General features: G+C 40.7%; 1 protein-coding gene across 2 annotated transcripts in view; it reads right to left on the reverse strand.

Annotated features, from left to right (window-relative positions):
• Nucleotides 1–1,526: 1,526 nt before the first annotated feature.
• The window catches only part of DHX9 (DExH-box helicase 9), a 36,393-nt gene continuing 10,251 nt past the window's right edge, over nt 1,527–27,668 (reverse strand). Inside the window, exons 5-28 of one of the 2 annotated variants that reach the window (XM_063428293.1) lie at nt 26,380–26,501; nt 25,951–26,099; nt 19,596–19,642; nt 19,265–19,401; nt 16,953–17,042; nt 16,719–16,880; nt 16,483–16,560; nt 16,042–16,233; nt 15,822–15,963; nt 15,533–15,615; nt 13,108–13,264; nt 12,885–12,985; nt 12,486–12,699; nt 8,951–9,045; nt 8,776–8,849; nt 8,463–8,615; nt 8,178–8,338; nt 7,874–7,985; nt 7,615–7,776; nt 6,731–6,858; nt 6,409–6,638; nt 4,486–4,601; nt 2,278–2,478; nt 1,527–2,026 (exon numbers count right to left, since the gene is read on the reverse strand). In XM_063428293.1, the coding sequence (XP_063284363.1) occupies nt 1,594–2,026; nt 2,278–2,478; nt 4,486–4,601; nt 6,409–6,638; nt 6,731–6,858; nt 7,615–7,776; nt 7,874–7,985; nt 8,178–8,338; nt 8,463–8,615; nt 8,776–8,849; nt 8,951–9,045; nt 12,486–12,699; nt 12,885–12,985; nt 13,108–13,264; nt 15,533–15,615; nt 15,822–15,963; nt 16,042–16,233; nt 16,483–16,560; nt 16,719–16,880; nt 16,953–17,042; nt 19,265–19,401; nt 19,596–19,642; nt 25,951–26,099; nt 26,380–26,501 (3,539 nt within the window). In that variant the 3' untranslated portion in view covers nt 1,527–1,593. Of the gene's footprint in view, nt 2,027–2,277; nt 2,479–4,485; nt 4,602–6,408; nt 6,639–6,730; nt 6,859–7,614; nt 7,777–7,873; nt 7,986–8,177; nt 8,339–8,462; nt 8,616–8,775; nt 8,850–8,950; nt 9,046–12,485; nt 12,700–12,884; nt 12,986–13,107; nt 13,265–15,532; nt 15,616–15,821; nt 15,964–16,041; nt 16,234–16,482; nt 16,561–16,718; nt 16,881–16,952; nt 17,043–19,264; nt 19,402–19,595; nt 19,643–20,885; nt 20,939–25,950; nt 26,100–26,379; nt 26,502–27,668 lie in introns of those variants that run through there. The other variant, XM_063428294.1, reaches the window with a different exon arrangement.

Consider the following 27,668-nt stretch of genomic DNA (forward strand, 5'->3'; position numbering starts at 1 on the left):
CTAGGCGCTACTGGGATATTGCTGTGAATCTTGCATAGTCCTTTCAGTACACAATCACACCATTTACCAAACTCATATACACTTTTGGATTATTAATTTTTTTTAAGGTTGTATTTTTGCGAGTTGGTTTTCAGGTGCCGAGGACAATTCTTAGTGTTTTAATTACACATGCAAACAATACCAAAAAAAATACTTCCGATTATATTTGTATTATTATTATAGAAGCAGTACCTGAATATAGTGATGTTCTTAACACAAGTTTGCAAACGTTTGACCTTGTCATTAACAACAAAACTAAAGAAAAATGTAGGGGAAACGTCAAGTTTATCTTAATACTCAACTCTGTATTAACTATGACCTCTATTAGAATACATAATATTGTTCTAAGAAACTTACTATGATGCAGAAGGTGTTGTGATTATTTATACATAGCAGTAAACTAAATTAACAGCTTCTAATTTCATGTTTTTTTCTGACATGAAAGAAAAGTCTTTTGATGATGTATTTGTAAAATATTCACTGAAAACATTTGAGAGAATGTGATTAATTTTCATGTAATTATTCTAATTTGAACAGAGGTATTGTGAAGCCATTGCTGCATAACTGGAAGCTAATCCAAGGTTATAAAATCGAGAACTACAGCTTTTAGTGGGTTGAATTTTAATTTTTAAAAACAGAAATTACAAGTGTGTCACTTGCCATTTTGAAAATATGAAATAATGGAGGACAATTTTTTTTTTTTATAAACAGAAATCAAAATTATTTTTGCACTGCCCAGAACTAAATAGTGGCTTGAAAAAAATAAAATAATGTGAGCACATACAAAAGAGGAATAATTTACTATTAGAAAAACCAGAACAACAAGACAATTTACAGAACTATCCTCTCACCAGCACTCGAGAGAGCAATTGCAATGTACACTTAGGCATGAACACGACAAACAAAATAGAAAGGGAGTTTTGGGTGACCACCTTGTTATTTTCTATCAGGTTAAGTAATTGCAGATTACAAAAGTTGGCAAAAGTGATTGCAGAAGAGTCATGGTTGAGGGAAAGAAATGTGGCTTATAAATAAAACCACACATGCTTTGAGAAACTGCAAACCAACAGAAATGATTTACTACAGGACATAACCTATACAGCAACAAATTAGGTTTCACAGTATACAAAACACTAAATAGGTTACATTTTTGCAGTTTGTAGCATTACTCCTAGAAAATGAAGATTTTGATAAATTGGAGGTCTAAAGAATAGAAATATGCGCGCACACAAAAAAGGATTGTTTTTGTCTATGTTAAATTTGTTGGTCAATTTTTTCTTTAACTTTGCAGAACAATATCGGAGACATATATAAAATAAAATGGCCAAATATACAAACCAAAAAACAGAACTTTTCAGATGTCAGTACATACTTAGTACTAATTTCCAAGACATTAACACGCACATAGCTTTCTCCCTTAACCCCTTAAGGACCAAACTTGTGGAATAAAATGGAATCATGACATGTCACACATGTCACGTGTCCTTAAGGGGTTAAAGGATGGGGGAGGAAAAAAATAAAAATAAAAAAATAAGTCCCTATAATTCACAGGATTTAGAAACCACCTCGGCCTCTGTAGTTTCCTCCCAAACCTCCACCTCTTCCTTGATAACCACCTCCATATCCCCCTCCTTGGTTTCCACCCTTGAAGCCACCTTCTTGGTTTCCTCCCCAGGAGCCACCTCCTTGGTTTCCTCCCCGAAAGCCACCTCCTTGGCTTCCTCCCCAGGAGCCACCTCCTTGGCTTCCTCCCCGGTAGCCGCCTCCTTGGTTTCCTCCCCGGTAGCCACCTCCTTGGTTTCCTCCCCGGTAGCCACCTCCTTGGTTTCCTCCCCGGTAGCCACCATCACCACCTCTAAACCCTCTATAACCAGAGCCTCGATAACCACCTCCAGAATTATATCCACTTTGGTAGCCCCTTCCTCTGTTTCCTTGGAATCCACTATCAAACCGAGCCATTTTTGGAGGACGAGGACCGTCACCAAATCTGCATTAAGAAAGTTTATATTAAAAACAAATGTAAGGACATGCATAGTAAGAAAAAAGAAAACAATTATACAAACTCTCTCATATGAAACAGTGCCTTAACTGTGCCATCAACTAGTTTTAAGCTCATGCACATTCCCTAATTTGCAAGTGGCAAGATCACTGTTCCAATAAATAAATAAGTGTTTAGAGAATGTAATTTGGATATAATCGGAGTACAGGTTTTATAGAGAAATAAAATATTTGGCTTACCTGGAATTGCCCATCATGAGGTTAAGGCCAGATGTGGAGGGCTTTGATATCAAGCGGATCATGTTCAACATCTTCTCATTTACTGGATCAAAATTAGATAAAATTTCTGGGTCTTTTGTCACTTCTACTACCAATGCCTCCATTGAAGCTCTCAAAGCAGTTATACAGGCAGCATCTTCATGAGGCATTGCTAGTTTGATCCTAAGACAGGATGTACAGGTGTGAGACAACATTTTATGCAACCTGCCTTATAAGCACCATGTTAAGGACTCCATCCACCTGGACAAGCAGTAGATTTGTCCCTTCTCCCACTTCATACCTCCTCAGTTTACAATCTGCCTCCTGAGAAATAATGGGTTTGAGTTTTGGGCTATTGTCCAGAGCAGAATCAATATTACACATATAGTAATAATACTTGATATATTAAATAAATCAAAAGGGCATAATTGGATATTATTGTGGAAAACACTCATAGTGCATGAGTGTCAGTTACAGGAACATTTAAATATACATATTTAGGAGTTCTTTACTGTGTTTACATTTCTTGGGCTCCCCTTGTTCTACAACAAATCCAAAAACAATTCAACCAAGCTCTAGTACCTCATGCATGGATGTCTTTTTGGAATGGAGATAAAGTGCTGTTGGAATCTGGATGAATCCATAACATAGTTGTTAGTTTGAGGTGTTTTGTCTTACACAAGTGAGGGACATTATAGGCACTTTACAACTACATTTTAATCAAGTGGTCATAGTGCCTGCAGTCCTGTCCCCCTCAAAACTCTGCAGTAAACCAATTAGAGGGCTTGGAAGCGATACTTCAAGCCAAGCCTCCAAGCCCTCTTGGTATGAGAGCTGGGAATCATACTTTACGGTTCTCATACCATAAAGTCACGCATGCATGTGCTGTGCTGTCACAGATGGCCAGGGAGAATAATTGATTATCTGTGGCAGAAGAAGCACATCATGGTGAGCGTCAAGCATTAGACTCACTCTAGGATGTCTCCACGGTAACATCACTTGAAGAGGTGGTCACAGCAGGGTCAAGGGAGACTCTGCCTTGGAGAAAAGGCTAGTAATTATTTTTGATTTTATCAATTTCATTTATTTTTTTTTATACGGGAGGGGGAGTACCTAAATGACAAAGGGCATCAAGGCTGTAGCATTAAAAATACAGATGTCTATTCCAAACGCTACAGCGTTCCTTTAAGAACCTCACCCTTTTGGTACAAGAGATATTGGCTAAGGAATTCTGTCCGGGGACTAGGAGTTATATGTAATCTTGCATTGTTGAACAAATGTATTTTAGTTTATCTTTTATCTTAATTCATTTTCTTTTTTTAAAGACTTTTTTAATGTATTATCTATTTCCTGATCAATCATGGCAGCATTTACTCATGGGTTAGCTCCTCCCCTCACAGCAGAAAGGAAAGAAAATATAACTCTGAAGTAGGTATAAATAGATGCTACCCATTCCCATCAGGCAGTCTTTTTTCATGTCTTTCGTAGTAGTTTGGAAGCAGGCCTAGAATTTTTTTTTTTTTTCTAATGCTCATCAGGCCAATATTTTTCTGGCCCTGCCAGGGTTCAGCCTCTAAGCAGTGAAGACCCAGCAATAGACATTTCAATACCAGGGGGTTGCTGACCTAGCAGCCCCCAAGATACATTTACTGGTCTGAACAGTTTTATGACAATATCCTAGGGATTACTGTTTGGCTTTTCTAAGTCTTCTAAGGTTTATGCAGCTCAATAATGATTTTTATAACTTTAAGGTGTGTGTGTGTGTATACATATACACACACACACATACAACACACACACACACACAAACTCAGCTTGGGTATTCCCCATGAGTAAATGCGGCCATGATTGATCAGGAATAAGGAAAATGGTTTCATAATTACCGTAATTTTCTTTTCCTGATCATTATTCATGGCAGCATTATGCTCCCACCCATCTACTATAAGAGTTGTGAACCTAGATAACAAAGCATGCCTGATGGGAATTCCTAGCATTACACACTTTTGCGAAATTCAACAAAATGACTATGAGGGTGACTGAGCACATTTGTGTTGCACTGATTAATGGTCAACATTTACGTTTTTTAAAACAGTTAATACAGAAACACATAAGTGGTTTCAATCATATCCTGCACTAACTTCCTAAAAAGGCACCCCCTTCTTCCCCTCCCGACAAAAACAACAAACTTACCAATCATCCAGGAGAATTAGCTCTCCATCTGACATAACTTTCTTGGAAGCGAAGAGTAACAACTGTAAGCCGCTCACCATAGTCATCCCTTTAGCAGAGATGGCTCTGGTGCGGATCTGTAAATAAATGAACACAGAGTGTTTTAGAAGCAGCAGTAAGGACATTGAAAGAAAGCATCTAGAAACAATTTAACGTGAAACGATAGCATGAGTTAGTGTGGATTGTTCATTATATTACTAATTATTGTGAGAATATTGCAACCAGCTAAACAAAGAAATATTGTGTGAAATTTCGAAGACTGAAGTCTCATCCAGCTGAACATACTTTTTAGAATATAACATTTCTTAGCATTGTAACCTTGACCCTGACATATAAACATGTCTGTCAGTCACAGAAATCTGTGAAAAGCGGTCTACTACTTAGACATGCTACTGATTGGGTCACCCATACTTAACTTTCTGCTGTCTGACCCATAGCTATGTTCCAAATGCAGCAAAGATAGAATGTGATCACCTCATCTACTTCGAATATGTGGTTGCCTGGCACAGCACCCATAGCTCTCATAGTATGGTGTATGAGAAAAAACAAATAATGACATTATCACATATGATTTGCCTTAAAGGACCACTCTAGTGCCAGGAAAGCACTCGTTTTCCTGGCACTAGAGTGCCCTGAGGGTGCCCCCACCCTCAGGGACCCCCTCCCGCCCGGCTCTGGAAAGGGGTTAAAACTTACCTTTTTCCAGCGCTGGGTGGGGAGCTCTCCTCCTCCTCTCCGCCTCCGTTCCTCCCCGTCGGCTGAATGCGCACGCGCGGCAAGAGCTGCGCGCGCATTCAGCCGGTCACATAGGAAAGCATGCATAATGCTTTCCTATGGACGCTTGCGTGCTCTCACTGTGATTTTCACAGTGAGAATCACGCAAGCGCCTCTAGCGGCTGTCAGTGAGACAGCCACTAGAGGAAATAGGGGAAGGCTTAACTAATTGATAAACATAGCAGTTTCTCTGAAACTGCTATGTTTATAAAAAAATTAGTTAACCCTAGCTGGACCTGGCACCCAGACCACTTCATTAAGCTGAAGTGGTCTGGGTGCCTAGAGTGGTCCTTTAATTTAACAGATTTCCCACTTGCAGTATATGTTCATTATGGTTAATTTTAAGTCATTTTAACATATACAGTCATAATGCGTGTGCATCCTAGCACAAATAAAACCTGCCCTATGAACAGAAGCTTTCAAGGATTTGGTTTACGTGACCCATGCAATGCAGATGAAATTACCAATGTTAAAGGGACACTATAGTCAACTTATTTTAATGAAGCACTTTTGGTGTATAGTTCATAGTTGTAGGCTCACTGCTCAATTCTCTGCCATTTAGGAGTTAAATTGCTTATACAGCCCTAGTCACATCCCCCTGCATGTGACTTACACAGCCTTCCCAAGCACTTCCTCTAAGGAGTCATCGAATATTTACATTTCCTTTATTGCAAACGCCGTTTAATCTAACAGTCTCCTGCTCTGTTAATAGCTTGCCAGACCCTGCAGGAGCCTCCTTTATGTAATTACTGTTCAATTTACAGAGCAGGAGATAAACTTTTAAAGCAACTTACATCTGATAAACCATTTTGTTTCCATGCAGGCTGTGTCAGTCACAGCCAGGGGAGGTGTGGCTATGGCTGCATAGACAAAAAACAAATGTGATTTAACTCCTAAATGGCAGAGAATTGAGCAGTGAAACTTCAGGGGCATGATCTATACACTACTGCTTAATTAAGCTAAAGTTGTGTTGGTAACTAGAGTGTTCCTTTAACCCCTTGAAGACCAAACTTCTGGAATAAAAGGGAATCATGACATGTCACACGTCATGTGTCCTTAAGGGGTTAGAGCTTTAAAGCATGGTTATATTAAATACCCTCAATTGCTTACCTTTTCACTGAAGACAAAAAATGGTGAAGGATATTTCTGATCCTGATTACTGAAAGGGCAATTTACAGATGACTTGTGAATAAGTGCATTGCGTCCCTCGGTTGTAAGAATTTTGCGCTTCTCCTTGTGGTAACAGACATTTGGATAAACTCCAAAGGCCAGCAGGGAAATGACTACATCTAAATTGTTATCTGGGCCCGTGTTATTGAAGACTTGATTCATTAAACACTCTAAAATAAAATATAAAGAAAAAGCAAATTATAGCCTAATTTTCTACAGGCACGTTATACTGTGATAAATGTTACAGAAACTGGATACATACCTTCGGGGAAACCAGAATTTACTAAAATATCCTTGAGCTGTACTTTTGCTTCCCATGTCATGCGAAGTGTGGACATATTGAGACGTTTGTGCTCACAGAATCTCATTTCTGCTTCTTCTCCTCCCATTCTAAGGCAACAGAGAATATTCACATACTTTAAACAGCAGCAATAAGGTCTTAAATGGGTTTATTTTACTGCATGTTATGTGTAATTAAAGGCTGACTATGGTTTGTTCGAAAGGGCCACTCTTGGAACCAGGAGAACATGTATGTATTAAATACCAAAAAGGTACAAAACAACCTGCCTGGCTTAAATTGACACACATCTGGGATTAAAAAACATTAAAGTGAGGCAAATATAGCATTTATATTTGTTACCTTATAGGTCAACGACTGCAATCTTTCAGAACACTAAGTTACCTTCTTCAGGGATGATATACCCTTACACACTCCATGCCACCAAAAGGCCTAAATCTAGTGTAAAGATTATCAAGACAGGAAAACAACTGCAAGTGTGGAGGTTGCCATGGGTGCAAAGCTTGCTTAATGATGGTATTAAAACAGAAATCATATCACTAAGCATCACTGTTATCACTCCAGCAACCTCTGTCCTTGTGTTTCCCTTCATTCTGGACTTATTGGTCAAATCACATCTGAAGAAGGGACCTTTCTTCCCAACGTATTAGTTACACAATTACGGTGTCCCTCTGCAACTTTTTTTTGTTAACTTGTTGCTCACCATAGTACCATATTTTTATCCATTCAGTTGTTTTCCAGTACCATCCTTATCCTTTGTAATAACATGCACTAACTATTTACTGCAGCTTCCATTACCACCAGAAACCAGACTGAACTTTTTTAATGTGTACATGTACAAAGCATACCTTGCGTCATCCCATGCCTGAAATACGGACAGCAAAGCCACGTGGTCAGAGAAGCGGTTCCCAGCAAAGTTTCTATGCACATATCCCAGCCGACGGCCTTCGTTGATAAAAGGCTCAGGGAAGCAAGTTGCAGCAGAAATAGTGCACAAAGCATCCCCAACACTAAAATAAAGGCAAAGAGTGGATAAACTGGTGCATGACATCATCCATATTATATCTCAATGACCTGCGCATTTATTTTGTTTCTCCATATACTTACTAGAAAATACAACCCATAATCATCATCTTCCCCAGACGTGGCTCAATGGGTAATTTAGCCAAGATTCTGCCAAGGGGAGTAAGCTCATCATTACTATCCAAGGCATCCAGCTCTAAAAGTAAAAAAAAATAAAAAAATCATCAGGTTGAGTGGACTGTTTATGCAGTTCAAAAACATTTCATAAAAACACAGCTGCCCTTGACAAATAATGCTTTAGAAAGAAATACGTTTCCAAAGCATTCCTCTTAATGGGCGTTCTACTTGCCTGTAGGTGAGTGACTGGAGAAAATGAACATATAATTACCTCTTAGTGTGTGCTCAGCTTCTATCACAGCATCTAACGGTGGAGGCTCTATGGCTTTTGAAAGGAAGTGTCCAATGGCACCCAGACGTAGAAGTTTAATGCTCAGAGCCACTTCATGCAATGGTGTACGGAAGATCTCAGGGGTAAGGTGAGTCTCCAAACTGAATTAATATTGGTGGGGAGGTAGAGAGAGAGAGAGAAAACATATAAAATGTCTGTCAAGACACAGTCATAAGACACAACATGAAAATTATTACAAAGTGCACAGAATCTTTGGCTGCTCACCGCTCAAATCGGGCCCTGCTGCACAGGTGGAAACAGAATCCCGCACGCACACGACCAGCTCTGCCTTTCCGCTGCTCTAGATTAGTCTTCGAAGCCCAAACTGTAGCGTAGTTTGTCATGTTGTTGTGAGAAGTAAACAGTTTCACCTTTTGCCTTTGAAGAAAGAAAACTCATTTTTAAACGTTTTTAAAATACTGGGAGGGTAAAAACATTTAAAACCATAATGTCGACCACATAATAAAATGCAATAAATAGCACCTCCAAAAGATTGCGAGTTTAACGTGAAGGATGGACAAACAATTGAATAACTTACTTGCAAGAATCGATGACATATACTACATCATTTATAGTAATACTGGTCTCTGCAATATTTGTGGACAGAATAACCTAAATCAAAACAAAAAAAGATATACGCATTTAAAGAAAGTGTTTGATTTCCTACTACTGCCATCTCAATACACTAAGCGGATATCTGACATGCAACACACCTTGATTATACCATCAGGAACAGGATCAAACACTTTACGTTGCTCTTCTCGTGGAATCTGAGAATGCAGCGGCAGAATGCGGTAGTGGTTGCTACCTGAAAGACGAACATTTATATCTTAATAAAAAGTTATGCAACTTGAAGTATTTACAGTGAGTGACAGTTGCATAGGCTACAACATTACAAACAATTCATGCTTCATATCCTGAACACAAAAACATCAAAGGGTTACTCCAAGCATCATTCAGCCTACTGCATCAGTTATGATGCCAGGAGTACATTGGTGCTGTTCCCCAGTAATGAGGAGAACCGTTTGCAGCGGTTTGCCCACCGGCTTGGGTCTCCACTGGCACCAAATCTCCTCTAAAGCTGGTGATGCAGAAGCCGCATGCCGATCAGACAGGTCATTCATTGACTGAGAGCATGGACTGGGAGCTTTCAGCCAATGAATGACACTCTGTGCATAGCATAGCATGGAGTTACACCTACTGCAGCATCATTAGAAGTATGAGACACATGAACTTATTATTAGAATGAAACACTGCACATACGGATTCCAAGCACCATGGCCACTTCAAATCAAGGTGCTTAGAGTAACCCTAATGAGGATGATCCTATTCAATATATATTATTGTATTATAGTCGGAGAATGAAACCCCCTGCCCTTACACAAAAAATAAAAATAAAAACTAAAATCATCTAGTATCGTTATCTAAGACATAAGATTTTCACTGCATCATGGAATGCCTTTTTAAAATGCAACCACCTGCCAAGTCAAATTTAGTACACCGACAAGGCAGCAACTAAGGGCTTTCCCACTGAACAAGCATGCTGTTCTTTTGTGGATTCCCTTCTTAGATTTATTTTTTTTTTTTTTATTAATTCTTTATTTTTGCATGTGCATATTAGGTACAGACAAGCGTGCAGGGCCACGACAGCAACTGCAGGCATATTCATAGCATTACAATGAGTGGCATGATGGTACAGCACATTTTTTTTTTTTTTTTACATGAACAGAAAGATTGCCGGCACATTTTTGTTTAAACGTTAGAGTGATGCAGAGTAGTTCTAAGTTTAGATAGAGTATAAGATTATGTCTGCGAGTTATAAACAGGCTTGTGTAGCCACTGTAGGAAATACAGGCTAGTGTTCTATATCAAGCATTTGAAAGGCACCAGTTAATGGCACTATATCCCATATAGTCGGCCTAAGTCAAGACAGTTAAACAAGCATTATACGGGTGTTTAAAGCGTAAGACAGTTAGTTAGTAGTTTTTTAGAAAGATATAACAGGCTAGGAACATTTTAAAGCTTATGAATATATGGGCAAACTAAATAATGACAGCTAGAGCATACACAAGAAATCACTGCGTGGCTAAAAGGTACTGCAGTTTTACAGTGCTCCCCTCTCACCACATACCCTCTCTCTAGTACAATAGCACACATTTGAGCTAGCAGAAGCATGTAAACTTCTGTGGATAAAACAAAAAAGAATATGCAACTCAGCCTTGTATCATTGGTAACGGTGGGGTAGTCTGTCCTGGGAGTCAGCCTTATGTGTCAGCATAGGCAGGTGGCCGCTCATCCTATACCCCTGCTGGGCTGAGGGCTGCCATGTGGGGATAGTCCATGCTGGGCTTCCAGCTGCTTGTCCTGCGCCTGATACCATGTAGTTGGTGGTTGTTGTTGATGCGCTCTGTTCCTTCTTGAGGGCCTGGGCTTCGCGTGGGGGCCCGTCGCTGCTGAGATGTTCTGTCTCCTGGGTGTCCTTTGTCCTCGTGGATGCTTTCTCGCTGTTTGCGGTCGGCAGGTGAAGCGCCTCCGTGGTTGTGTTGCTTTTCTCCGCTTTGGGGAGGTGCGCCCCTCAGTCTGCCGCCTTGTGGGAGCCCCCGTCTTTGCGGATTGTTGCAGGCCACTGAGTAGGTGAGTACGTGGTTGTGGTGGGGTCTGTTGGTGCAGTATACCTTCGAGTTTTGTCCAGAAATCCTGAAAGTGCTGATCCAGCCGGGTGAGGATATCTTCGTCGTCGGGGCTCGGGGGCCATGTGGCCGCCGCCATTTTGGCTAGGCCTCGGTCGACCAGTCGCAGGTTTGCGGTTTCAGCCCGCTGACTTGCCCGGTTTGGGGTGGCTGTCGATAATGGACCGGGATCACCCCCGCCGGTCCTAGGGGGGGGGTAACGGGGCGCCCGCATAGGGGGATGACTTCGTTTGCAGCGCTTGTTTAGTATTTTGGTCGCCGTCTCCGTCCGGCCTGTAGTAGGCCGCTCTTGCCTCGGCGGGGCTTGCAGTCTGTCAGTGAGCCGCCGACCACCTTTCCACATCTCAGGTGGGTCAGGCAGCCTGGACCTCGCTTGGTGCTGCCCCTGTCTCGGGCAATAGGGCTATAGGGCTGTGAAAAGGCCTTTTTTAACGAGAGTGTGGAGGAGCTCGTCCAAAACACGTCTATCCTCCATTGCGGTCAGGCCCCGCCCCCCCCTTCTTAGATTTAAATCTGCTTCTATTACAAACAAATATCTAATGCAGACTAAAAAAAATTAATAAAATAAAAAATCCAAACCTGGAGATGCCAAGCACATTTAAATCCTACTTACATATACTGAAGATAAATGTGAAGTCAAATAAGACAGGACATTTGTCTCCCATACATCAGGTTCAGTAGCTTTTGTACTATTGATGTAGAATTATTAAAAAATCTTTATTGAACCTGCATTGAATTATTGTACTAACTCCATTTTAACTTCATATTATGACAAATCCTCCATTTTAACTACATTACATGACAGAATTTCCTAACAGCATTTAGTATAATGAATAGAGACTGTATTTTCTAGAAAGACATGACTAACCCCGGAATTATTGAATCTCCTGTAACATGCAACAAAGTATAGCCAAGGCCATGGGAAGCTGGCCTAATGAAATGTTCTATTCATAAAAAGAACCCTGAACCTGACCACGAGTCTGACATCACTAACTACGCAAAATGACGCCCAAGCCCCCCTTCCCACCGAGTAAGCCTCGTGCTGGGTAAGATGGCGCTTGAGCCATCTGTCCACACCCGTGTCCAGAACAATACCACCTCCCGGTGGGAGGACACCTAGCTAACCACATAGTTCTTGAGCCAATTAATAATATTGATGGGTGGACATTGACATAGCCACTTAACATTTAATCCAATTAATGATGTTTATTTACTGATATCTTGATATTCAATGATGATGTAATTTTGCTCTTATAAGGGTCTGCGAGCCCGCTTTTGATCAGATGCCATTAAATTTCTTCGAAGTTATTTTAACCTGAACTCCGTGTGTCAGTGTGAATTTACTTCTGCGTTTACGCAATTTAATCATCTCAGATTTGGACAGGAACAGATAGATATTTAAACATATTTGTTTATTTCTAAATTAATCTACATCACTATCATACAAAAATATTTTGGAGCACCCATTTTCATATTGACTTACCAACACAGCACAAAGAAATGTAAATAAATGTTAAAAAAAATATATATATATATACACATATATAACTTTACTAACCAAAATGTGGATTCATCTCAAGATGCTTCTGCATGGTATAGATGAGGTTCCAGCCAGGTAGAAATATAAGGACGGCACCTGGCGCATTCAATGTTTCAATATATTTTAGAAGAGCTTCGATAAGTTCAAAAGGAGTTTCTTTCTCGCTCAGCTGTGACATGGAACGATGCGTCTCAGGACCGTAATCACCCTCGCATATTAAGTTACAATTGGCCTGCAAGATACACATAAGCAATGAACTCTGACACATGCACATCCTATATAGGTGAGGACTACAGATTCAATGTTGTCTTATGTCTGTATATACAACTGCAACATATTTAAGGTCAAACAGATATCTTTATATTTCAAGTCCTAGAATTACACTTGCACTTTTGACTGGTGACCTGTTCAACAAACCTCATCATCCTCTCCACCTTCTTCATCTTTATCTTTTTTCTTCTTATCTCTCGGAGGCGGGATAAACTGGGTCCTCTGAATACAGTCCTCCAGAAAGTATTCTGCATAGAAGAAGAAGAAAATAATGCTATTGAGGCAAATGGGCATTTTGTGATTAGCATTACAACAGGCTATGTAAACATTGTGCAGTTCTTCCAAGGTGAACACTGAGCCAGCAAAGTACCTTGCACTGGGAAGGTACGTCCAAAGACTTCAATGATAGGGCAGTTGAAAAAATATTCACAGAACATGCTTGTATCAATAGTGGCGGACATAAGGATAACTCTGATGTCTGGGAAAGTCTGGATCACATCACGCAGAACAACCAGTAAAAAGTCAGTCTGAAAGAGAAGACAAATTAAGTTTATAGAAAATTTTATAGAAAATAGTGGAGCAATATATATTTAGTGTTAAAACATTCAGTGTATATATATATATCACGGAATGTTTTGACACTAAATATATAGCACTCCACTATTTTCTATACATTTGTCACATTGTTGTGTGTTTGTGGGAAAATTACACATTTAGTGCAGTAGCTGCTATTTTTTTTTTAAATAAGAAAAACTATATTAGCACATTTGTATAGAGAGTTATTTATAAATCTCTTTATCTGATCACACATCTTTAACCATTTGCAAAATTAAGTTAAACAGTTTGCTTAAGGAAAATGAAATAATTTGTTAATTATATACTAAAAAAAAAAAAAAAGAGTTAGAATGATAACTGCAATATACCAGAGTAAACTCCAAGCATGGTAAACACAGGCTTTCAAAGTACTAGCGCCATATGTAAAGTAAATTAACAACTCACCACAGCGTATAAAAACAAATTATGAACTATAGCAGTTCTAACACACCAGCAACTGAAACAAAAACAATCAGTGTAGCGCTTCATATGGATTAATGTGAATCAAGTGCAAAAAAAAAGGAAAAAATATATATACCTTAATGTTACCTGTAGTGTTATTTCACATACAGGTAGGTTGTATCTTTAAAAATAGAAAATATATAGCATATAGTGCAAAACTTTATAAAAAAAAAAAACCTAAATGTGTAATATCCAACAATAGAGCACTCACAAATTAGATTCTTTATCTCTTGAATTTGTTAGTACTCCATTGTTAGATATTACACATTGTTTTTTTTTTTTTTTTAAAGCTTTGCACTATGATATATATTTAGTATTTTTTGAGGTGCATCGTACCTGTATGCGAAATACCACTAAAGCGCACATTAAGGTATTTTTTTTTTTTATACAAATACCTTAATCACATATATCCATATAAGCACTACACTACACTTTTTGTTACAGGTTTTCACCTTACCAAAGGCACTTTGAAACAAACAAAAGCAATATTTTGATCCATGAGCCCAACCTTGTTGTCAATCCATTCCTATCTATGTGTTTACTAGTTCCAAAAGACCTGTGAGTGCACCCCTTAATTCCTGGATTATATTTTGTACACGGGTTTGCACCAAGGCAAGAACATTTGGATATATACAAAGGGGTAAGTGCCAAGGCTACATATAGCATATATAAATTATAAAAATTGGTCTACTCCCTTCTGGGATGTTGTTTTAAACTGTACCACAATACTGCTTTTATTCATTCCTTAGGGGACAGTATAAATTGCAGCGATTTTTAAATATATATATATTTTTTAAAACCTTTACATTTATATGTTTAAAGGATCACTATAGTGTCAGGAAAACTAAGCAGTTTTCCTGACACTATAGTGCCCTGAGGGTGCCCCCACCCTCAGGGTCCCAACCCCGTGGCGCTTAAAACCCCTTCAGCAGCTTACCTTTTTCAAGCGCCGTGCTCCCTCGGCGCTGGTGACCTCTCCTCCCCCGCCGACGTCAGAGGAGCCGAATGCGTGGCAAGTGTCCATTTTTCAATGCTTTCCTATGGACGCTCTGCGTGATGGAGGCATTAAATGCCTCCAGCGTCGCAGATGCGCCTCTAGTGGCTGTCCAGAAGACAGCCATTAGAGGCTGGCTTCTCTGAAACTGCTATGTTTGCATCTGCAGGGTTAAAACCTGAGGGACCTGTCACCCAGACCACTTCATTGAGCTGAAGTGGTTTGGGTGACTATAGTGTCCCTTTAACTAATATTCCACTGCTCAAAAAAATGTTTTGTATTTTTTTTGAAAAAAATCACTATTTACTATGTATACCCCAAATGAAAAAAAAAGTATGCATTTAATTATTCACATTTTTCCATTGGGAATTTATCTAAAAACAACATGTCTGCAGCCTTTGCAAGCCCTCTCTATCTTCCCCAGACTTTCTGTGGCTGTACAGTTATAGACTTCCCATGCAGCAAAAAGAGAAGTATATACAAGTCAGGTGCTCCGGGCAATTGCCTGCGTCTTGAGTTCCATTGAGCTAAACTACCAGGAAGTAACAGGACTGCTTGTCTGATAGTCAGTGGAGGGGTACAAGGTTATTTTACAAAACTGCAAACTCTTCAGCAACTTTAGAGCTTTAGGAATCTGGAGTGTCCCTTTAATAACCATTTCTAATATATTGGTAAAGTACAAGATGCTATTCTGGAGGCTCGTACAATATAAACCAAAACGACCCGAGCTCAAACATCAACTCACATTAATATCCCGCTCATGGATCTCATCCACAATAACATGGCTAATTCCTCTGATCCCAGATTCCAGTTTCCTCAAGAGGACACCTGTCAAAGACAAGATGAAATGTCAGGCAACAAAACACACAGACAACAGATTTTAACAAATTCCAAGAGACAAGTAGTTAGTTTATCAAATTTGATTACTTTATACAGAACACATACATATACTATGTGTAGCAGATGGGGAGGACAGACAACATACATTTGGAATGCACAATGAGTTTTGCTGTCCATGTGTTGAGTGTACATACCCACTGTGCAGAAGAGTACACTGGCATGCGGACGGGGCAGCATAGACTCAAAACGCACACTGTAGCCACAACTCTTCCCGATCTCTTCTCCCCGCTCGTAAGCCACGCGTTCTGCAACTGATACTGCGCTGATCCTCCTGGGCTAAATAGATAAATGTAAGCATCTTGTTTTCACTAGTCCTTTGCCTCACAGGTAATTCCACTGGTATTGTATCCGTACCTGTGTCACCACAATATTGCACTGTGCTCCGTTGCCATTCCGGACATACTCATCCAGGATATACTGCGGGACCTGCGTGGTTTTACCGCAGCCGGTAGCTCCTCTTATAATCACCACAGAGTTGTTGTGTACAGCATGCAATATTTCATCCTGAAATTTTCTCACAGGGAGAGCCTCTCGTTCACTGAGGATCTGACAAAACAATTATATAAGAAGTTTTACATTTTGAGTAATTTTTCAGAGGAACTGTTTTCTACTATTCTAAAACCACTGTAGTTCAAAGGGCACAAAACAAAGATCATTGCGCGTATATTGTACTTGATATGCTTTGTTCTTTAAACTCTTTAACCCCTTAAGGACACATGACATGTGTGACATGTCATAATTCCCTTGTATTCCAGCAACCATGCATTTGCCCACAGAACCTCCAATTCAACTAACCTGCTGAATGCCACCATCTTGCTGCATTTGGTACTCCATTTCACTCTTCAAATCAGCACTGATTTGCTCTTGTGATGCCTTTAAATGAGAGAAGAGGGAAAACAAATTCTAATATTCAAAATTCAATATGGCAGATGTAGATAGTTCAAACCTTTGTTTAATGAACTACGCAATCCTATGGATCATGGATAAGGTGGTGTTCAAACGTAATCGAAAAACAAATAGTAACTACTTACAAAAGCAAGTGGACCCTCGTCAATGTTGCTGCTGGTCCAAGGATTCCAGTTTTCCTGAGGCGGAGACCATGGCACAACTCCAGACTGATTCTGCCTTTGCGAGGGCTCAAAATGCACAAGCTTTCCCAGATTGAGAGAGACTGGTTGACTCGGATCCTCAGGCTAAAAGGAAATCGAGTATTAACAATCTCTTTTTATCTGGAGATTTGCATATGGAAATAAAACTTTACTTACCGGGAGAGGCAATTCAATCTCTAGCTCTTGAACTACATTCTGTAGCTGTTTTTGAATATCTGGACTCAAAGTAACCTGGTACGGTTCCACCTGCAAAGAATGTTAGAGTTACTTCTACAATGGGATGAAAAAGGATTTAGTCTGACAATCACCTACTAAACCTCTGCCAGTGTAGAAAACTGTGTGGTCCTTATTTAAGGAATTTTGAGGGCTTAAAATATCCACTGAGTGCTCTTATCAGACAATTGCAAAAAAAACACAAAAGTGGGGGAAAAACCCCAAAACAAAACATGAAAAGGATAATATTAAAAATATATGTAGCTTTTTTTTAACTCCCATTTCTAAACCGGGAGCTACTAATAGGCTGAAAAAGTCAGCGGCGCCTGGTCCGAGGCTTGCTGGCGGAAACCTCAGGTCTGTATAGGACATGAAGGGGCAGAATGATCGGGCGCCGTTTTGCAGACTTTGGTGTTAAACAGTTTATTAACAGTTTAACCGCTTACGGTAAGATGGGACCTCCTTGCACCATAACAACTTAATTGAGTTGTCCTTTAACGGGGATAGTATAGGCACCAAATGGCCTTAGCAATACCTAACTAGCCAGCTTGAAGAAAAAAAAAAAAAAGGGTCCATTATTATTCAGATCTTTCAAACTTATTTTAGAAGTTTTAATCTGCACTGTAAATTGAACTTTAATCAAATACAAGAGGCTCATGCAGGCTTTTAACACAGCAGGAAACAAGAAATTCTAAATTAAACAGACTGTGCCATAGAGGAAGCTTAAATATTAGATCTCTCTTTACAGGAAGTGTTTAAGAAGGCTGTGTACTCACATGTAGTTTTTTAAACTCTAAAATGGCAGGTAATTGAGCAGTGAGACTATAGGGGTATAATCTATACTCAGGGGTGTATTTGCCGCGAGGCAAACAAGGCATTTGCCTTGGGCGGCATTTTCCAGGGGGCGGCAAAAAAAGCCGCCCCCAAACGCCCAGGGCAAATGCCTTGTTAGCCTTGCGGCTAACAGACACCCTGGGCTGGTGGCTGCTGGGCTGGTTGCTGGGCGGGCGGGCGGCTGGCGAGGGAGCACTTCCTCTGAGCTGTCTGCTCAGCTCCCTCGCGCGCCGCAGAGTGAGGCTGGGAGCCGGAATATGACGTCATATTCCGGCTCCGCCTCCCAGCCTCACTCTGCGGCGCGCGAGGGAGCTGAGCAGACAGCTCAGAGGAAGTGCTCCCTCGCCAGCAACCAGCCCAGCAGCCCCACTAGACCCCAGGGAGAGGGAGAACCCCCCCCAGCATTCCCAAAGGTAAGGAGGCTGGGGGGGTAAATTAAAAAAAAAAAAAACGAGTTAATGTGAGTGAGTGTGTCTGTTAGTGTGTGTGTGTGTGTGTGTCTGACTGTGTGTGTCTGTTAGTGTGTGAGTGTGTCTGTTAGTGTGTGTGTCTGACTGTGTGTGTCTGTTAGTGTGTGAGTGTGTCTGTTAGTGTGTGTGTGTGTGTGTGTGAGTGTGTCTGTTAGTGTGTGTGAGTGTGTCTGTTAGTGTGTGTCTGTTAGTGAGTGTGAGTGTGTCTGTTTGTCTGTTAGAGTGTGTGTGTGTGAGAGTGTGTCTGTTAGAGTGTGTGTGTGTCTGACTGTGTGTGTCTGTTAGTGAGTGTGTGTGAGTGTGTCTGTTAGTGAGTGTGTGAGTGTGTCTGTTAGCAGCTAACAGACACACTCACACACTCACTAACAGACACACTCACTAACAGACACACTCACACTCACTAACAGACACACTCACACTCACTAACAGACACACTCACACTCACTAACAGACACACTCATACACTCACACACACACACTGACAGATACGCATCCATTAGCTAACAGTTAGCTAATGGATGCGTATCTGTCAGTGTGTGTGTATTTAGAAGGCGGGGGAAGGGTTGGGTGGGGGTGGCGGGGGGGGGGGGGGGGGGGGGGGTGAGGGGGGCGCCTGAGTTTTGTCCTGCCTAGGGCAGCACAAAACCAGGATACACCCCTGTCTATACTCCAAAACAACTTTATTAAGTAAAACCTATTGTATCCCTTTAATGGTTTGTTCATACTTCAGTGACTAAGTGACACTTTTAAAGCCCTGACCAAAACACATATAACATTGTAATATAGTGTAAAAAGTGTATTTCTATATTCATTTCCCAAAATCTGGAAGCTAAAATATGGAGCAGGATCATATGCAATAAAATCACATCACAAAAGGGCAGTATCTGCATAATGCGTGCAAGAGCTATAAACAAGGTACCCTATAACAACATGCGCACAACTGAAACTCACAGATTCTCCTTCCTTTTTTTTGGTTAGTCCAGAATAGGGTTCAATTACACCCAGATGGTACAACTGACGCACAAGTGATAGGGCACAGGATTGAGCTGCCAGTTTCTTATTGGAGCCATGCTCTCTGGCCGTGATCCCTGAAAATCAAATTATAAAATGTATTGTTTCCAGAATGACAAACATAATTAAAAATATCCTTGTACAAAAATCCCCGACATGGGCCAAAAGTACCCAAGTATAAATTGTACACTTCAAATGTCACCCAAATACACGATATACAACACATTTTAAATTTTAATAGAAAAATATTTAAATAAAATCGATGACTTACTTCTTCCGAGCTGCTTAACATACAGGGTCATTTCTGCTATAAAGCTCCTGCAGAGACAGTCATGTTTCAGATTTGTAAACACATTACACCCAAATACTATACATTGCCAAAACACACGCACATCACACTGCGGACACTAAACAGATTAATGGGTTACTTACAGGAAGCAACTTAAATATTAGCAACACTTGCTAGCAACTAGTACACAATAATATTCTACAGTGGACAGCAAATCACAGGTAGGGCACAGAGAAGTTCTGAGAGATTCACCAGTAATTCATGCAAAAAGAGAAAGTTCTACAGAAATCAGCATTAATTGCAGCATCAGCAGTGGTGAGTGCACCAGTTTGTCAAAAAACAGAAATATAAATTATTACCTCTAACTACTGGAATTTGTTTATTCCATATGTAATCTACAATGGGTGACAGTTATTCTTTGAAGTCCAATGGTACCATCACTTGATACCCACAGTTTTGTTAGATTGAGTTGGAAGAGGATATCAGCATGTTTACAGTTTTATAAATTTAGAATTTTTTTTTTTGTGAATATTTTTTTTTTATTTGATTTTTTTATTCTTATTTTGTGAGGAATCAAGATACAGCTTACAGGGACTCGCAGGTCCCAATTAAACATATATAGAGTCACAGATGGAGGAAAATGCGCATGTCTCAAATTATTTTGAGCGTGATTCTAGAGAGCACAGGAGACATCAGGCAAATGAATATATTACATATCCATAGGAATGTGCTGGCTCCATTTGAATAAGTTTATATATGGTAAAGAAGTCCAACACACAGAGAAGACAACCAGTGAAATTTATAGCTCCCTCCTGAAATTTTCTGTAGGACTTTCCCTTTAAAGGTGCACTGGTGTCAGACATATGGATTAACTTGGCAAATAAAGAGCCACGTTGGGTGGACAAATATATATGTATTTAAGGAGCTATACTTGTTTTACAGCAAGAAACAAATCTGCAAGACCCCTGCCCCTCCCCCCACCCCAAGTTCTAAACAGCTAACAAAATATTAGGAGCTATACGCAAGCAACATCCCCAATAACAAGCTATCCTTGTACAAAATAGTACCATTAAAACATTACAATGGGAAAAGAGTCACAAAGGCCACCAGAATTAGTTTGTGTCAAAGTAGAAGCAGGCAACATTGGATGCACATGCATTAAGAGGACACAGACAAAAATGTAATTTAATTTCTCAGCTCTCTCATTATTATATCAGTAACACCTTATTTAATTCACATAACTAATACAAACCCAGTCCACAAGGCACTGACCTGCAAAGGTCTCCCTAGCAGCCTGCACGTGTGTGTTTCTCAGCCGGCCTTTTGGTCACCTGGAGAGAGTGACACCAGGAATCAGTATTTGGATTTAGACTCCACATGGGATTGCTTAGTACAGCCTAAGCTTTATACCATGTGCGAAATGTTAAAAAAAAAGCAGATTCCTGGTGTCACACCATTTCTCCTCATTATCACCAATACAGATTGTAAAGAGTTGTGGAATTAGGTAAACTTGTTCACAGTAATATATAAACACCTCTTAAAAATTGTAAAGACAGACTTAAACAGTAATTATTGCAATTGAATCACAATAATGAATTAGAAAAATAAAATGCACACATACTTTTTTAAACATGTAGTTGTAAATTAGTGATGTGGATCAAAACAGAGTTGTAGAGACACTGTGTATAAAAAGCAATTCTGATGCAAAGTTTTACAAAGTGAAGAAATTACTAGGAATATTTGACTGGTTACCGTGGATAAGTGGTCCACTTTTAGAATTCCACCCTATGATTTTCTATCATAAGCCTAAACTAAATTGTTTTAGACAAACAGCAGCATTAGACCAAAGACTGCGAATCAATTCACTGAAAAGACCGAACAAGTTAATGTCCCAAACTTATTTCTAGGGTCCAATTAATGCAGATAACTTACTATATTTGTCGGAAATCTATTAAAATTCTTAACGAGAGATGACTTGACAAGTCCCAATTTTACTATTTAACCTTCCAGATAGTATTGGACTACATCACCCATAATTATCTGCTAGTGCTTGGAAACAAAGATAAGTGGAAATAACTATAAAGTTCCAATGAAATATCAGAAATCCCTATGCACATGTTAAAACAGCATGGGAAGGAATATGGCACATTTTCTGAATAAAATAATTTCCTCCTTACTTTAGGGAATGGTTTCACCTAAAAAGGTATCATGGTAAAATCATTACATCCCCATATAAGACCACACCTTAAATATGTTGTGCAATTTTGGGCACCTATTCTGAAGAAGGATATTATGGCACTAGAATTAAAAAAGGGAATGGAACATTTTAGTTACGAAATGTTAAATTTAAATCTGTTTAAGTTAAAAAAACAGCGCCTCAGAGGGGATATGACAGTATACAAATATATTCTGGGCCATTGCAAACCATTGTCCAAAAATCTTTTAATAATTAGAACTATACATGGGACACAATGTGACGCATTTAGACTGGAAGAAAGGAGATTTGTCTGGGGGCAAATAAAAGGTTTGTCCCCCTGCCTCCCCCATAACAATAAGGATGTGGAATTCTCTACTTGAAGATGTGGTTTTTATCAGAGTCTATACAAATGTTTAAACAGCAACTGGATGAATACTTGTAAAAACATAATATTCGGGGAATTATTTTTTCATTTGTGGCATCAAGAATGATTTTTTCCCTAGTTTGTTGCAAAATTAGAAAGCACTTCAAATAATTGTTGGGTTTTTTTGCCTTCTTTTAGATCAACAGCAAAAACAGATGTGAGAAAGGCTGAACCTGATGAACGTATGTCTCATTTCAGCCTACGTAACTACCGTATTTATCGGCGTATAACACGCACTTTTCCCCCCTGAAAATAGGGGAAAAATCATGGGTGCGTTTTATACGCCGATATCCCATAATTACTTACCTGTCCTGAAGCGTGGGCCGGCTTCACAGCGCGCACCGCGGTACAGGAACTTTAATTTCAGGTTCCGGTTTCCGGCGGGACTGAAAGGAAGTGTGCACAATAGTGTGCACACTTACTTTCAGTCCCGCCGGAAACCGGAACCTTAAATTAAAGTTCCTGTACCGCGGTGCGCGCTGTGAAGCCGGCCCACGCTTCAGGACAGGTAAGTAATTATGGGAGGGGAGGAAAGTACACTATGGGAGGGGAGGGGGAGGAAAGTACACTATGGGAGGGGGAGGAAAGTACACTATGGGAGGGGGAGGGGGAGGAAAGTACACTATGGGAGGGGGAGGAAAGTACACTATGGGAGGGGGAGGAAAGTACACTATGGGAGGGGAGGGGAGGGGGAGGAAAGTACACTATGGGAGGGGAGGGGAGGGGGAGGAAAGTACACTATGGGAGGGGAGGGGGGGAAGTACACTATGGGAGGGGAGGGGGGGAAGTACACTATGGGAGGGGAGGGAAATACTATGGGAGGGGAGGGAAATACTATGGGAGGGGAGGGAAATACTATGGGAGGGAAATACTATGGGAGGGAAATACTATGGGAGGGAAATACTATGGGAGGGAAATACTATGGGAGGGGAGGGAAGGGAAATACTATGGGAGGGGAGGGGGGGGAAATACTATGGGAGGGGAGGGGGGGGAACACTATGGGAGGGTAGGGGGGGGACACTATGGGAGGGTAGGGGGGGGAAACACTATGGGAGGGGGAGGAAAGTACACTATGGGAGGGGAGGGGGAGGAAAGTACACTATGGGAGGGGAGGGGAGGGGGAGGAAAGTACACTATGGGAGGGGAGGGGGGGAAGTACACTATGGGAGGGGAGGGAAATACTATGGGAGGGGAGGGAAATACTATGGGAGGGGAGGGAAATACTATGGGAGGGAAATACTATGGGAGGGGAGGGAAGGGAAATACTATGGGAGGGGAGGGGGGGGAAATACTATGGGAGGGGAGGGGGGGAACACTATGGGAGGGTAGGGGGGGGAAACACTATGGGAGGGGAGGGGGGGAGAATACTATGGGAGGGGAGGGGGGGGAGAATACTATGGGAGGGGAGGGGGGGAGAATACTATGGAAAGGGGGGGCACTATGGGATGAGGGGGGAACACTATGGGATGAGGGGGGGGGAATACTATGGGAGGGGGGGAAATTTCCTGGAATTTCTTTCTAAAAATGAGGTGCGTGTTATACGCCGATAAATACGGTATATATCGGCTATTTTGGATGCAGGTTTTAAGCTAGACCACTAAACATATCTATCTAAAGCAATCTACTAGTATGGTTTTATTCAAAATTCACAGGGTTATTCACTTTGAGAATATTCATTGTGAGAATACAACGCTGTTAAGACCTGCAGTGGTTATGGTACTGCGGTCTTCTATTCCTTTCCCAACAGCTGAGCCTAAATGATTATAGCTACAGCAGGGAGTAGAGGAATAGTAGAGATGAGTACAGCTTCCAAGACGATTCTTCCCAGCAAATAGAATATTCCCCAAACATGAGCCCAGGCTTCATGAAGGGTGTAACAGAACTGACCTTTATTGAAACAGGCTGGCTTTTATGAGAAATCCTCCTGCAAGAGGACCTCCCACAGCAAACAAATACAATAACCAATCGTTATACAGTATTTCACTAATACACGCCTTTCCTCTGCCTGGGAGATATTGAGATAAGTTAAGGAATAAATCAATTATCTCCAAGAAAAGGGCACACATTTTCCCCAAAAGTTAGAACACCCCTTTCCCCCACAAGGTATCCCCACAAAATACATATCCCCTGATAGCCCCGATCTGGGGGACAAACATATCCAAATTTCACCCAGATCGGTTCAGGGGTTCTTGAAAAGTGTGGAAGTCATGTTTTACCAACCACACAAGAGGCTCCTGCTCAAAACAGTTCCACGAATTCAGCGTGTGCAGTCGGTCAATTGGGAAAAAGGTGAAAAGCGAGCAAAATACCGAATAGATTCTCCTGGCTCATAGCAGCGATTGTTCCCCTTGTCTGCACGAACATAACTACCGAATGCCGCTCTTCTGGCTGTTCGATAAGTGGGAAAAGCTGGTGTTCGGTAGTTTTCAGCGGTGGTTCGTGAGGTCGAGTGTCCGATTTTAGTTCCAGCCACTCGACAACCAAGTCCCGCTGACTCCCCTCGTGCGAACAGCGGCCACCCAGGGAACACTTAATCAACGGTACTTTTGAACTTAACAAGCCAGGATGGTGGTCCGTGTTCGGTAGTTTCAAACTGCCGAACTAATAACCAATATTTATACAGCAAAATGGAGAAAACACACGAATATAGAAGAAAATGTCGAAATAAAGTCCATTTCTTCACAAACGCGAATTTAAAATAAAACTTCAAATACAAGGGCAGGGTAGCTGAATGGAAGGTGTAGCGGACTTAGAAATTTATTATTTTATGTTCGGTTATTTTGACCTTAAATTTGAAATTCTGTTTGAATTCTCACCTTAGTGAATAATCCTGACAGAGTGTTAACACCTCATATTTTAGACGGCAAACAGTCGAAAAGTTGACTAGACGTAAGTGTGCTGACGATATAACATTATACATACAGCTTTGATATTTGCAACAAACCTGACAGCAATACTGTGAGTCTTGTGAATATGTCTTATCACCACCATATTCATAAACCCCAAATATTAAATATAATATTAAGAGCCTTAAAGCAGCACATCTGATTTAAGTCTCTTACAAGAAACTTTTTTTTGTGTGTACGAGCTTTACTGGGAGTAGTTTTAATACTCTCTGTAATGCTCTGCTCCACAACGGCAGACTAAGAAACACACAGGCACGCACTAAAATCCAAAATTCTCATCTTGCAGTTCTCTAGTTGTTGAGTAAGGCCAATGCCAGAGGGTCAGTCATAAGGAACAGCTTAACGACATATCTAAATAAGCAGGACATTCATTGTTTCACTCATTAAAAGCTTTGACATTGTAGGTTGAGAACATTGTTTTTTCAACCAAGGCCCCTTAAAAGATCAATTGCTATCTTTTAAGGGGCCAGTGTTTAAAAAGACGGTTACAAACATCGTTTAACCATTGCACACAAAAAGTAAGGCCACATGAAGCTGTTCACTACACACATTATAACTTAGGTATTAAATACATAACATACTAATTCAGGAAATACTACACACATTTACATTTATATCTAGATTTGAAGGTTCTTATTATGCTAAGATACTTAAGAGAATCGTTTAAATAACCTTCTATTAATACTGAAATACGGATCTAGAAAGAATATCTGGCCAAAAAACTGGAAGAAATGGGTGTCCGTGCAATATGTTTTATCTCAGATTTCCTAGGTTGGAAAATGGTCAGCCAATGGCTGCATGCACACAAACCTGTTGTGGTCGGGTCCTACTTGTGAGTATTTGTATTCGCCTTGTGTCTTTTCCTTCTGAAAGAACTGATTAAGACGTGCCTTGGCATTTTCTAGAGTCCAGTTCCCATGCAAACCAGCATTTAAATCCACTTCTTCTGATTCTAGAGTCTGACATTTTAAAGAACATAAAATTAAGATATTAACATACAAGCGAAAATCTCCATCCATATACTACATATAAAATCAAAAAGCAAACAAAGGATGGGTGAAACCATAACCCATCCATTCTGCAAGTTACCGGATGAAGACTGCAAGCTACAAGTCTGCATTTCAGAGATTTGCCAAAATGCTACAAATGACTGGTGGATTGGGAACAAATTACATTAGGCTATTACATTGTTCATACTTAGACACTAGCATTTATTTTTCACTTTCAACATTATCTTACAGCCTTATTCTCCTGATCTTCCTTCTTGGAATAATAATCCTTCAGATTGGCTCCACGCTCCCAGCTGGCACCGCCACTAAAATTGGAAGCACCTACACTGTTAACACCATATCCGCCGTCACCTGAGAATGGCAAACAAGAGAGAGACTTTTCTAAAACAAATATATATATTTTTTAGTATGAATGCAAAATAATTAGGTACAGTGGAACCTTGGATTACGACTAACGTGGATTACAAGTTTTTCGATCTACGAGACTAAATTTTTTAATAAAATTTATTATTTCGGCCTACGAGCGATGACTTAGGAACATAGCAAAATTTTGCTGTGCGTCTATCATTGAGAAAGCATTATGTTCTGTATTCTACCCACGTGTTTGTTCAACTACGTGAAGTGCAGTGTGAAGTTAAGTGTTGAGAATGCCCCTAAGATGATGAAGGAAGGCAGGAAGAAGATGTCACTGTGCAGGTGAAGAAGGAGATCATCGAGAAGCACTAAGGAAGTATGCGAGTAGTATAACCGTACAACCTCGACGATTTGCAACATCCTAAATAGTAAGGAGATGATCAAGGCTATCGATGTAGCCAAGGGAGTAACGACGGTAACAAAGCAGTGTCCTCATATACTCGAAGATGTCGAGAAGCTGCTTCTCGTTTGGATAAACGAGAAACAGTTGGCAGGTGATACAGTTACCGAGGGCATCATTAGTGAGAAGGCAAGGGCCTTGTACAATGACCTGAAGACTAAGTTACCAGGTTCATCTGTAACGGATGAAGAGCGCTTCAAAATGAGCCGTGGTTGGTTCGAGAACTTCAAGAGAAGGACTGGTCTCCATAGTGTCGTCCAGCATTGGGGAGGCTGCGAGCGCCGACACCAAGGCAGCGGAGGTATTCGTCAAAGAGTTTGAAAGGCTCGTGGTTCCTGAGTGTTATGTGCCGCAGAAAGTTTTCAACTGCGACAACACGGGGCTTTTTGGAAGAAGATGCCCAAGGGGACCTATATCACTGCTGAGGAGAAGGCCATGCCCGGTCATAAGCCCATGAAAGACCGTCTCATCCTCTTGTTTTGTGTCAATGCAAGCGGCAACTTCAAGGTGAAACCTCTGCTCGTCTACCAGCTCGGAAAATCCACAAGCCTTCAAGAAATGTAAGGTGCAGAAGAGTCAATACAATGTGTTATGGAGGTCCAACAGCAAGGCTTGGGCCATGCGGATGCGGTTTGTTGAATGAGTCAACGAGTGCTTTGGTCCCTCTGTCAAGCAGTACTTACTTGATTGGGACCTCCCTCTCA

This window comes from Pelobates fuscus, chromosome 7 (genome assembly GCF_036172605.1).
Source record: "Pelobates fuscus isolate aPelFus1 chromosome 7, aPelFus1.pri, whole genome shotgun sequence".
Taxonomy (NCBI): Eukaryota; Metazoa; Chordata; class Amphibia; order Anura; family Pelobatidae; genus Pelobates; species Pelobates fuscus.